This window comes from Hippocampus zosterae, chromosome 17, assembly GCF_025434085.1.
Source record: "Hippocampus zosterae strain Florida chromosome 17, ASM2543408v3, whole genome shotgun sequence".
Classification (NCBI taxonomy): Eukaryota; Metazoa; Chordata; class Actinopteri; order Syngnathiformes; family Syngnathidae; genus Hippocampus; species Hippocampus zosterae.
The window spans coordinates 2,532,521-2,545,836 of NC_067467.1; the positions used below are offsets into that span (position 1 = coordinate 2,532,521).

Consider the following 13,316-nt stretch of genomic DNA (forward strand, 5'->3'; position numbering starts at 1 on the left):
TTTTTTTTTTTTTAAATGTTTGACAGTATACGTCAACACGTTGCCTTAAACAGCTCAAAGCCTCCTTTTTCTTCAATGATTTGACCATACAGCACAAGGCAAAAAAAAAAAGAAAAAAATATTATATCTCATGGCACCAGTTTGGCCCGATCCATAGGCAGATGTTTTTTTTAAAAAATATATATATTTAAGCTCACAAATTAGCCTTGTTTTCCGTATTTATTAAACAATTATGTACAAATACCAGACATGGAAAATAGGACATCTTGACATGGTGTGAATGGCTTTGAGTCAGTCCATCTGATACAAATATACACGAACACTGAAAGGATTCTGACAATATCAAGACGCACAGATTGACGTCCCTCTTCCATTGCACGGGAATTCGTTTTTAAGCTTACACAGCCAGTATGAGGCGTCTTCAATGATCAATTCCTTTCATATGGTCCCAAAGCACACACGTAAAACTTTAGACTCAAAGCCCACCAGATATAAAGTACTTGTACAATCATGCAAGTCCCTGAGTTTTTTTTTTTTTTTTTAAACCAACTCGGACAGCCAAATGGCACCTGTCAAAACATTTGACCACAAGCTACCAAGTCAGAGAGGATCTCCCGGTCTAACGGGAGCGAGCGACTCCGGTCCCAAGCAGTCCCTGCAGAGGGCCACCTGGCCGTCTCGATAGTCTCTACAGGGACAAAGGCGCTGGTATTTGATGCTGGCTCCCGCGCAGCTGAACAGCAGCGGGTCCTGCTGCAGGCCACATTCTGCATGTTCTGCTGAGAAGGCGGGAAAGAGGTGATTCATCTCCGACTCCAGTCCCGCACATTGGAAGTCCAGCCTTGGAGACAAAGGTGGAGGACACAATGTACTTGGTAAGAATACAGTTGGGGGGGGTCAATCTGATGAGCAAGAATACTGTACTGTTTTTTTAGGGGTTTTTTTGGGGTGACAACACCACCCACATTCAGTCCATGCAAAAATGGCTGTTAAAATAAACCTCTTTCGACGGGGTGTTATGACCCCACGGGACAAAGGTCAAATTCTGTCACATTTTAGTGTCCGTCCCACCAAGTGGTAGACTTCAATTCAGTTCAGCACGTCATTTTCTCGCCTTTCCATTGCCGACATGATTGATTGTGACCGTTGCACTTTTTGGAGCGCTATTGATGGAAGTCATTCGCCGTAAAGGGTGCAGCTAAATAAATATATTGCTGCGTTTTGAGTTGTCATCGGAGAAACCTCACTTGCTTGTTACAGTCGGGCTTTTGATCCTTTTCTTTCTTCTTTTGTCTCGTACAGACAAAAGCAACAATATATCCTTTTGCTTTTGTCTTCCTGTTCAGAAGAATACGGCAATATGGTATGGCATAAAGAAAAAAAAAACCTTCAACTAAAAAAAAATAATCCAGAACGATTCTACCCACATACTGCTTGGCGGCAAGGCGGCAACATTCACGTTGATGATTGCGAGCATGCTGCAACATCCTTAAGGAAGGATATCTTACGCATTAAAGGCCTCCTTGATGTTGATGAAACGATACAATGCAGGTTCGCAGATTAAGCCGGCATCCTGGCAGGCTTTCACACATGACTCGCCCTGCAGCGAAGCCAAGAGCTGCAGGGACCCGAGCGGGGGCCAGGATGCGTGGGAGGTGATGTTGGAGGCCCAAGTTAGGACACTCGAGTTGGGCAGGAGCATGAAAGGAGCGAGTGGGCTGCCCTGCCATGTTCTCGAAGCGTTTACCGGAGGAAAGCGAGCCTCGGGAGAACAAAAATCCTGCAGGTGCAGATGAAATGACTCTGATTAGCCATTCACTGGATTACAGCACTAACACAGAGTGGTGATAAATGGCAGATTCAGACAAGCATCTGGACAACTGAGAGGAGAAATAATCAAAGCACCATGACAACGCAAAAGCTGCTGGACAAATCTGACAAGTGCTTGTCAAACTTCCGAGCCGTAATATGAATGTCGTTATTCCACCCCACAACAAATGAGAATTGAAAGCTGAATTACGCTCCTGTGAGAGCCCAGATTAGATTCCCTCCCTCCAGCTCGAGCTATTCATAAGACTCAGGTAATAACATTTTTCTGACATGTCCCTCTGGCCCCCAGAGCCGTTTATTAAAGTGCCTCCGGCGCCCACAGGCAATAACGAGTCTTCCAATCTCCCTCGGTCTCCTGCTCTACCGTTCTTCAAACAGGCAGACATTTTTTACCGAAACGACCAACCTTAACGGCATGTTCATTGAGATGATGAAATAGTCTTTGCATGCAAATGCCCAGGAAAGTAATTATATCCATCTTCCATCCATCCATATAAGGTATCCGTCCGTATACATCCTTGTGAGGTCAACGTATTTTTTGCTGCTCCCAATCCAGATACACAAGAGCATGACTTAAATTCACGTTTGCTTCTCGACTGTTGCGGACGGTGACTTTGGTTCATTTGTTCTCCTTTGCATGAGTGGGAATCTTGCAACCCACCTGGTTCTGAATGTAGGCATGAACTCTTTCCAGCATTCCCTCACAGGTGTACTCGTATGGCAAAAAAGGCTCCACCTGCAAATGACCAGCGGATCAACAGAGTGTCGTTTGTCTACAGAACCAAGCCGACGTAATTACTGTCACTGAGCACGGTAGTTCATCAACGCTGACATGTTCATTAGCGTAATTGTGAAAGGCGTATATCGTTCCGTGCGCTTCGCATTCAAATCAATGACCTAATACATCACAGTGGGGACAGCTTTGAAAATTGATTTCGGTATTTTAGAGACGACTTAATCAATATGTCACAAAGAGATTAACGTGACGGGGTCCCGGGTTCTTCAGGGGCGGTGATGAGTGTCGCTGTCAGAGCCTGTCAATCACCATCTGGCTTTTGATGACACGCAGATTGAAATTCATCACGAGAACACCGATCGATGCTCGAGTGGGAACCAATCCCACGCTGCCCGCACACAAGTCCAGTGAGTGCACCACTATATAATATACAGTAACTCTACAACATAATTGTCAAATATAATGTACCGTATTTTCTGCACTATAAGACACACCTAAAAGCATTAAATTCTCTCAAAAGCGCCCCCCCCAAAAAAGGTTGTGAAAGCACTATATAAACAAAGCTGCATTGTATTGTATTCCCTTTTGCATAGCTCCATCTAGTGGATGCATAATGCAACCACAGCCACTGCTGCACCTTCTATCCGTTCTATGCGCCTTATAAATCGGTGCGCCCTTCACAGGCCATTCATTGAAGGTGCGCCTTATACTCCAAAGCGCCTTATTGTGCGGAAAATACGGTAAGTGAAATTTCTACTATCGAGGATAATACGTGAGAGCCACAGATGTGTTCGATGAGTAGGGGTGGGATTGCAAACATACGTTGATCTTCATGATGTCACGGATGGCTGCATCAAACTCTTCAGAGTTATTGAAGTCGACGGTAATGACGTGTGGCCTGCCGATGTACTGCTCCGCATAGGGATGCTGAGAGGACACCTGAAACCGGTATGTCAAATATATTGCCTTTAGGTGCTGCTAGTTAAAACATTGCTGATTAAAAATTAAATGAATAAAAAAAATTCTAAAAATGCTGATTACAAAATTGCAGTCATTTTTTTTCCTAGCATGTCAACTTCCTTCTCCAGAGTTAAGCAGATCATCAAAATTCCACTGTTTTGCAGTCATAAGACATGCCATCTTTTTACGATCGGATTCATCTACAGCGACTGTACGTGGTAACTTGATTGTGCAGTCACTGATGAGACAGTCTGAGCATACTTTGTATTTTTAAGAAAACGGGGATCCTACGGCTCAAAAGCCCGCCATGGTAGATCAGTTTTGGATTCCGCACTGAAAAATGTGTGAAAAACACCAGTCAGACCACACTTGTGTTCCGCGGTATAATAAAAAGGTGTACACACCTCCCTGGAGGTGGGTTTCCCTCTGAAGAACTCATGATTGAGAGAACTGTGAGGAGGGCTAAACCTGGGCTGCAGAAAGATGCAGCCATTGGCGATGGCTTCCAAAGGAGCCGGCCCCTCATACGGGAAGCCAAATCCAATGAACAGCTTTTAAGGGGAAATGAAAGGTGGGGGGGGGGGGGAGAGGGGGTGAAAAAAAATCAGTCCGGAAACTATGAAAAATGTATTCCCGTCATTTTCATTTCAAAGCTTCACCTTAGCCTTCCGAAGGAGCTGCTGGAGTTCCTGCTGAGGGAGAAGGCCGTGGTTCTTCACAAAGGCAGGCACCTCCGGGGGACGCTGCGTTTCGTAGTACACCGTCCCGTGGATCTCCATGTGGCGATGCAGGATGGACAAGAATGTCTCTTTACCCTTTTAAGGGATATGACATTTCCTCAAAACACTGCTGGAAGTGGTACAATAGCCTGAATTTCATTGACTGGGATTATTATACAATCCCGGCAAAAGTATTGGGAACACGGAAAAATGACACGAGGAACTAGCTAACTTGGTGCACCTTGAACAGCCCTAACTCCTCCGACGCTTTGAGGTCAACTACTTCTCAATATGTTCGTGTGGCTGGCTTACACACATCAGATGTTCAATGCCGCGTTTTTTTAAATTGATGGTCATCAGATTGATGAATACATGAATACAATGGTGCGTTCAAAGACTTTTGTCCATATGATACTTTTGGTAGTTCCTCATACATCATACAACTATACATCACCGTACGAAGATTGAGCAAAGCATCCAAAGGGTATGCATAAGAGAAAAAAAAAACGTTGCCAGATTGTGCGAGTCAAATTGAAGTTCAAACGACTGACATCATTGTCGAGTTACAATTATCTGGACAGGGTTGACCGAAATGCATTCTGAGCTACAGTTGGAAACCGATTCTCTGTGACGTTATGAATGATTTACTCCAGCCGCGTCTTGAAGCTTTACATCATTTATAAAAGTCATCCCCACTTGTCATTTCAAATGTCTCCGACAAAATACAAAGGGGAGAACACACATAATCTTAAAGTTGCGTTTCCAGGTCGTGAGTCAGCTACGGCATCCATTTTACATTGAAGAACTCTCCCGCGGCACACCACCCAACAAAAAAAAGTCACAAAAAGTATCAAATATAAAGATGGTCACGCAAAGCTTGAACAACTCTCATCTAGAAACGATTGAAAATATTGTTTGTTAAAAAAATATTTTGTACAGGAAATTAATAAATAGTTCTATCTTGGAGGGAATCTCTTTCAGACATGAATTCAGAAAGGTGATGATAAGATAGTTTACTTACGTGAAGCTAGGAGAGTCAGCGGTCACGATGCAAGTAGGAAGAGAAAAAAAAAATACAAAAGTGAGTAGCAAGACAAATTCCCTTCTAACTTTCAAACTGTCGAGAGAAAAAAAAAAGAACTGTGGCTGAACAAAGACGATTGTAGGAACACAATTGGAGAGAAGATGGCAAACTTCAAACTTGCAGTGTTGGGATCTTTCCAAGAAAAAAAAAAAAAGAAAAGAAAGACAAGATTCCTTCGTGACCCCAAAAGAAATAAATAAAAAGTTCTTACAGCTTTGGACTTTCAAGTCACCTTCCTGGCAGAAAATATTTGCTGGATGTAACATAACTTTTTCGTAGTATATTTATAGTCACATAGGCAGCACGCTGTTGTTTTGCCTGCCTCACAGTCGAGACGTTCCGGGGTCAAATCGGTTTCCCGCGTCGCCCTTTTTGTCAACTTGCTTATTTAGTTCAGCTGCGTCTACGGCAGACGCATTTCAAACTACGCTCCCTTTTGTATTTGAATCCAATTGACTTTAATGAACTGCAAATCCGTGTGCGATTATTTACCTTCCACATGCTGACCTCTTTGCCGTAGACGACAGCCATGTTGTTCACTTTGCTTTTTTGGATGTTCAGTCTCGCCGTCTCATTCAGCTCCTCCGCCACAAACCCCATAAAAGAGTTGTCTGGCGTGTGAGCTGCCGGACGACAAAATGACGTGCTTTTAGGTTAGAGCGCAAAAATAATTCCTTGAAATATACTGAATGAAACGTTTTGTGGCGCACTGCCCATTTACACCAAACTGCTGTCATCATCATGTAAGACCTTTGGATATTTCATAAGCGACATTTCCAAAGGGACAATCTAAGACAACATTTCCACCCAAAAGGTTATCAAGAATAACGTCAAATACATTTTGGTTGCCTCCAATGAAGACAATCAGTCCACCCATCTTGTTTATTTTTTTTTTGTACGCGCATTACCTTTTTATATCATATACAGGCATTGCTGGGTCAGTCGCAGAACTCTCGCCTGCAATATGGCAGACCTGGGTCTAATTCCTGAATGACGTAACTCCTAATTTTGGGGGCATGGCAGTAGGCTCAGCATAGAACGACTTTAACTTTGGAATCAGAGGACATCAAATGGAGTCCTACAAAGGGTACAATTTGGAAAAAAAAGTGCAACCAATTGTTGGAGAGAAACTAGCCTGCTTGCTGGGTACATCTCATGGTGCCCTTGAGCAAGGCATTGTCCCCACCAGCCCGGCTCAAGTGGTGCAGTACTCTTGGCGCCGCCCTTGTTTATTTATGATTATTGTACTCAGTCCCGTATGGCAGATTTTGTCAAACGTGTCCACCGCTCGGCGTGATCGTGTGTGCGTGTGCCTGAGCAAGTGGGAGCGTGACGGTTCAGTTGTCGGCTTGACGCATTATGCGCAGAAGCAGCCGTTCTGAGGCCGCTCACGGCTCTGTGCCCTCCGGCATAGCTCGTAGCGGTCCGACAATTGACAACGCAGGCACACTGCAGCTGTGCCAATTTTTTTTTTTTACAGAGCTTTAAGCATTTTTGGATGAGTGTTCGTTATCCATATCACACCTATTACTGGTTCGCACAAACCAAAATGTCCACGTACGGAACATGGTCATGTACTGTTGGCTGTTAAGGTTCCAGTAGCCCCAGTTGGTTCTGTAGCCATGCAGAGTGGCGTATTCTTCGTGGTTGTATGCCGGCTCTGTGCCAAAAGTGTCAATCACACGGATGTGGCACCTGGGGGCGGGGGGGGGGGGGGAGAAAAAAAATGAAGAGGAGCTATAATAAGGAACAATAACTTGCTGCGCTTTCAGATGCATTCACTTTGATCAATTGGATGACTAAAAATAAATATCACGCGCATCTTTTTTTCTTTTTCCTGACAGCTGACAACTCAAAACAGGAAACACTTCCATCTTTTGATTTGTGTGTGCATCCCAGTTTATGCCAATATGCCCCCCCCCCTGTGGTTTCTAAGTTACTGGTTTTCTTGTCATTTGCTATGTTTTTATTGAGAGGTTAATTCACGTTTAATTTTTTTTTCTAAAAACCACAAGCCAAGACTGAAATGGGCACGAGTGACTGGAGTGGCTTTTTACTGGTCATACAAAAACATAAATAAATAAAATCTCTTTATATCATCCACCTAAATAAATCTTGACATAAGACATTTTCTGTTACAGTATCCGATCCTTAAAAGCCCCGATTTTGAAGCACCCTGAAATCTAATTATGGTTGCACCCGTGCGTTTCATTTTAAATGGGCCAAAACAGCCCGTTAACTCGGCAATAAACGCAAAATGATCACACGGGGAATCCTAAAATCAATTGATGTAATCCAATTTGAGAAGATTTATCAGCGCACGTTGGGCCTCCAGAGGGAAAGTAGCATATAGTCGCAATTAAGAAATAATATCTCACTTCTTTATCAACCTAAGCTGCCGCCGGTCCTCATTTTTGAAGATTTTAAAATGTAGCAGCCTACGGAAAGTATCCTTGAATTACTTCTCCAATGGTACAGTGTATTCCGTTTATAATTTTTAGTATTTACAGTATTTCAAGTCAATCAAGAGTTCTTTCTTGAATTTAATTAATTCACACGTCCAACACAACACTGCTGCGCAGAGGCGGCGGAACAAGACGGTGAGGGTGGGAAGTGCAAAGGACGTACTTGTGCTTCTTGAGTGACAGCCCCATATGCTGCTTCATCTGCTGCAGGCCGTGGTAGTCTGTGTAGATGAGGTCAAAGGGCAGAGCGCCAGTCAGAGGGCAGCTTCCTCTCCCTGGGGGGACCCCCAAAAACCTGCATACATGATATCAGTCCACAGTACTGGGGAAAATGTTTTCTGCCATCACGAATATGCTGCATGGAACGATCTCGGTCAAGGTGTGCGCAAGTGTAAGCGAGTAGGAATTTGCTTTTGGTCAATGTACAGTTTCAACATTCAGCGAGTGTTGAAACGGTAAGAATAGAAAAAAAAGGAGCGCAATTGCCCATGAAGCCTGCAAGTGCTCTGAGAAAGATGATGGTGAGGCCATTCGAGCATACAAACACAGCGAGCAGGTCTCACAATAGGGGAGTCAGCCAATTTGTCCACCTAGCTTGTTTTGGATCGCTTTCTCACATACACTACGCACACACACACACACACACACATTACCCGTGCAACACTAACAACAACACATCTTTGACAGAACACGGAGTTGACGGCTTTCAAGCATTTTTTCTGCTGAATGTGTTTGTCACAATGCCTTTCATGGTGCTTGTCGCATCATGTAAAATGTCTTCACGAGTGCGACGGTGTTTTGCTGGCAGGTGCATTGCAGAAAGAAAAAGGCCAAATTCAATGCCATATTGTGGTCAGTTGTTTTCCTCGAAGGCATTAAAAAAAAAAAGATCAGGGTCTACCTTTTCAGAATTTCTCTCTTGTGCTTATAAAATGTCACTCTGTGCCTTATTTCAGACCTTTGATCTTATTTCAAGCATATTACTGAGAATACTGACTGTAACTAAACTGTTGAAAATGAGTATTCTACTTGTTTGAGTTTTCACTGATTTATTTTTTGATGGCGCTCTGTGTACTGAGAGAGAAAAAAAATGACCGATTTTTAAGCCAAAAGTCTGCATTATGCTGCTACAACTGTCATCTGCCGAATATCAGAATATCGGCATTAGAAAACCCAAATCGGCCCAAGTAACGTAACCGTTTCAGTTGTTGTGCGGTCTATTATAGAGCAAAGAAAAAGTTTGTTCAAAGATGATGGCAGGAGGAGAAAAACTCATTTGCAAGTACATACACAATGCATGACGTACAGTATGAATTATAAAATAGTGACGACGTAGATGTATCACCTGAATTTGTCCGTGACCTAGTTGAGTTGTGTATAATTTATAAAATGTGAGGAGTACTTCATCAGCTACATGCCCACTGCGGCATGCGCTTCATTCATAGCGCACAAAGCCGGACGAATCGAAATGTGAATTCTCCCAAATAACATTCTGCGTCATTCAAAATGATTTTCTGAGAAAAGGAAACAAAACAACAATAAAAAAAAGAAAACAAGCACATCAATTGAATGAGAAACTGAGTGAGAGCGGAGAAATTGACAATAATAATGATCGTTCTGAGTAATAAAAGACTGAACAATTTTTTTTAAATTCAGAAACTATTGGTAAAAATTGGGTTATGTTGGCGAGCGCTTCTAAACGCACACACTGACACGCAGCTATCGTCCCGTTGCACATTTTGCCTCGTATCAAATACACTCAGCGGGGCAATCAGTCAATACTTTTGGACATTGGACACAATGATCGGCGCAACCAGGTTGACACAAATGGATTCCTGCGCGTATGCTTGGAAAGCGGCATTCACATAAGCAGCAGTTTGCTCACTACGGCGACTTCCTTTTAGCTATCAGCCTTTCAAATATACACACAAGATCAATTTGAGCCAGTGACATCAGCAATGGCCTCCTGAAATCATCCCGACGTGTCTTCTTGCTGCTTGTAGGGCGGAAAGGGCATGAATGTAAAGGCTCGTGTCGTATCAGGGGAAGTAAGAGTGAAGTGTTACGTGACATTGCTCCAAAGAGATGCGCCGATGCCGCGAGAGGTGTAATTGGATATATGGAAATGTGCTCTGAAGTGATAGTCAAAGGATTAAAGTGCACTGAAGACTTTGAAGGTGCGCACGCGCATGACGCACGCTCACATCTATTTGCCCCGAGAAAAATGATTTCCTTGGGACTCAAATGATGGAATTACATTTCTGAATGTGCACCTTTATCTCGCCCCCCCGCCCCCTAGATTGGTGGAAATCCGTTTCATGCATTTGCAAAATTCTGTTTGACTGTGTTGAGATGAACGCTGGGAAAAACGGACGGAACGCGTGAGTGTACGACATAAGGATGAATGGTTCTTTTAAAATGTGCTCGGTTAAGGTTAGAGAAACACGACATACGTCAATGTTAAGTCATTTGTCGGAGAAGTCGCATTTTAAGGAGGAGGTGGGGTTGAGGTAACCGCAGTGCCAAGTCAGCAACTCGTTTGTATTCTCGCCATCTTTTCATTTTCCCATCTTTTTCGAGGCCCGAGGAGCAACACCGCACAGGAGCACCTCATTTTCTCCCGTAGAAAATGCCATCAATTAAGGGTGAGGTGTGAAAGTTGTTTAACAATGGCATCGAGGTGGATTTAAAGCTCGGGTCTCGTTGATACAGTCAAACTCATTTCTAGCACTTGTGCAATTTCGTTTGAAGAAGAATAACTCGTTCACCAATGTTTGTTTTCAGAAGAATGCACCGTTGTTAAGAGTTCACGATTGTATACTGTGTATATACCGTTTTATATCATTCCATTAGACTGAAATTAAAGACTCTCTTCATGTTGAACGGTCTGCGGCTGGATGGATGGATGTCTTGAGGAGCCGACGATGAGAAGAAAGGAGCGTTAGCGCGGAGCACCGATTCAGATTTGCAACTGGGAGTCGCAGCTTGGAGTTTGAAGCGGATTATGTGGGACAGGAGAAGTGAACTAATCTCTTTTCGTCAATGGACGCTACAGCTTCGTGTTTGCTTTCAAAACTTTGCTTGTAGCAGACGTGTGCACATTTTCAGCATGATGTCTCTGATCCACTGGTGAAAGGACACTTTGATCCTCTCCTCTTTCATCTATAACTGCTTCAGACAACAAAGTGTATGCAGAAAAGTGGTGAAGATTGCACGACTGTCTCTGTCCTATGTGTTGTGTTGTTATTTTTGTTATTTTGACTTCAAAATGGCGCCGCGAGAGTGGCTGCCTTTCCAGCAGCTCCTATTTTTTTGTTGTTCTACTTCTTCCTTTCATAACTTTGCTGCTGTGAATCTGGAATTTCTCCATTGCGAGACTAATAAAGGTTTTCTTAATCTTAATCTTATATTGAACTTCTATCTCTGCCACCTACATATAGGTGAACAGTTAAATGCTACAATGAACCACGTTTACAGTCACGCAACAGGATAAAGGCATGGCTTGACTGACTCGAGGTCAAATCCTTTATGTTGTAGAGAAAGCGAAAATAACAATTTGCCATCTATTTACAGGGTAAGGGCATTTTTCGGTCATAACAACCAAAAAATAAATAAAATCACTTGCATTACTTTTCACGCAAGGGTTCTGTCGAGAGGCTCACATTGCTGAGGCTTTCTGTTTCCGTTATAAAGCATTGAAACGGAGGTAAGTGAATCAAAAGGCCGCAAGGTGAGCACATACGTATGGCAGCGGCGCCAACCCGAGACGACACTATAACGAGGATCCTTCTTTATTGCGGCTTCCTACCCTGACACCTCATCCTCTCCGGCCCGAGCCGGCGAGCCGACTGATTACCCATGCATTTGACAGACTGATATTTCCAAAAATAAATCCTTTCTTACTGTGACAGTAGCACACTATTAACAAGACTTGAGAAAGGAGCGGCTACTCCCGTTGCCTTCCGGGAGCCCGCAGAATCCTCATTCAAAAGCCACGGTCAAAATGCAAAGCGGCACTGGCGCGCACGCTGCATATGCGGAAGCGCAAGAGCGAAAAGAAGGCTGTATCAAAAGCGAGAGGTGAAGCCGGTGTCAACGACAGAAAGGAAGAGAAAGAAGAGATTAGAACATTGGAGTGAGAGAGCGTGGCCCGTCTCCTGTGCACTGAGGTGGCAGGGAGGCTTGCCGGACGCATTCACGCAGATGCCTAATAGTGTCTTCGGATTATCTCGGGATGATAACGTCACATCAAATGTCCGGATGTCTACTTGATGTCGGCATACAACGGCCTAATCCTCTCACCCACCGCGTCTCACTCGCGGTGAGGCCGATTAATTAGCCATCCTTGCAGATGGAACAGCCATCTCTGCTAAATGCTTCCACACGCGCACACACACACACCTTCAGTCGCTGTGCAACCAGTGCCACCGTGACCAAACAGCAGTGATGTCATCACCACTCTGTTACCGAGAGGCTGCGTATTTGCAAGCACCCGCTCCCCCTCCCCCGATGCCCAAATCAACAACCGAGATAATGCTTTCTGAAAGAGTGCACTCAAGGCAAAGCAGTATGCACCTCCATCCATCTATTTGGTAGACGCCTTCTCCTCTTCAGAGTTGCGGGAAGCTGGCACCTCGCCCTGCTGACATTGGGCGAAAGGCGGACTGCCGCATGGACTGGTCGCCAATCAATCACCCGGTGCAGAGGGAGACGGACCAACACTCCCGCACGGAAGCCGAGTCAACCTTGACTGACTGTAACTCCAGCCAGTTCATTTTATTTGCCCTTATCATCATCATGAATATTTGGATATAAGGGATAAACAATTGATATGTGATGTAACCACGTCGTTGTCGAAATGTATCACCCACACCGTTTGTTCGCTCCGTGTTATTTCACGATCAGCCTATAGAACTGTACGCATATCAAGAACTCTTAATATATGAGCTGCATGGCGCCATCGACAGCCTCTTCTCAAAGCATGAGAAGGAAAGCCAAGAGGAGGAGATGCAAATAGTTCTGAGCCCGAGGGAGTCAGTGGGAGCACAACCCGTATAATGATAAGTCAATATAATTGCAAGTGGGTGAGTAAAAATAAGGAATTGCAATAAGGAGAGATATGTACACATACTACTGAGTAACAGTCATGCGAAACAGATTTACAAATGTCAATTATGACCGGGCAAATCAATTTGGAAATGCCTTTAATTCGAGGGGGGTGTATGGTTTATATACCAAAGATGGAAGTAATTCATAAATCCGCAAGTCACAAGCAAGTCTCAAGTACTGCGGGGAGAAAAAAAAAATGAAGCAAAATTGTCACCAAGCAAGTCATTACTTGGTTCAAACAAGGTGAAAGTCAAAATTCATAAAAAGCTTGCCGAGTCGCAACACAAATTGGATTGATAACAATATTTTCACTGAACACAACACAAAAACGTACTTTTGTCACTCTAAAAATGAAACGGACAATTTAACAGTACGAAATACATGTGCATGTATATATACCGTGCAATTACGGT

General features: G+C 43.8%; 1 protein-coding gene across 1 annotated transcript in view; it reads right to left on the reverse strand.

Moving 5' to 3' along the window:
• Window positions 1-200: 200 nt before the first annotated feature.
• The window catches only part of LOC127589879 (alpha-1,6-mannosylglycoprotein 6-beta-N-acetylglucosaminyltransferase B-like), a 31,314-nt gene continuing 18,198 nt past the window's right edge, over window positions 201-13,316 (reverse strand). Inside the window, exons 9-18 of the mRNA XM_052049200.1 lie at window positions 7,958-8,089; window positions 6,891-7,024; window positions 5,822-5,952; window positions 4,478-4,486; window positions 4,186-4,341; window positions 3,931-4,077; window positions 3,389-3,505; window positions 2,492-2,566; window positions 1,509-1,780; window positions 201-841 (exon numbers count right to left, since the gene is read on the reverse strand). Of these exons, the coding sequence (XP_051905160.1) occupies window positions 601-841; window positions 1,509-1,780; window positions 2,492-2,566; window positions 3,389-3,505; window positions 3,931-4,077; window positions 4,186-4,341; window positions 4,478-4,486; window positions 5,822-5,952; window positions 6,891-7,024; window positions 7,958-8,089 (1,414 nt within the window). The 3' untranslated portion in view covers window positions 201-600. The remainder of the gene's footprint in view (window positions 842-1,508; window positions 1,781-2,491; window positions 2,567-3,388; window positions 3,506-3,930; window positions 4,078-4,185; window positions 4,342-4,477; window positions 4,487-5,821; window positions 5,953-6,890; window positions 7,025-7,957; window positions 8,090-13,316) is intronic.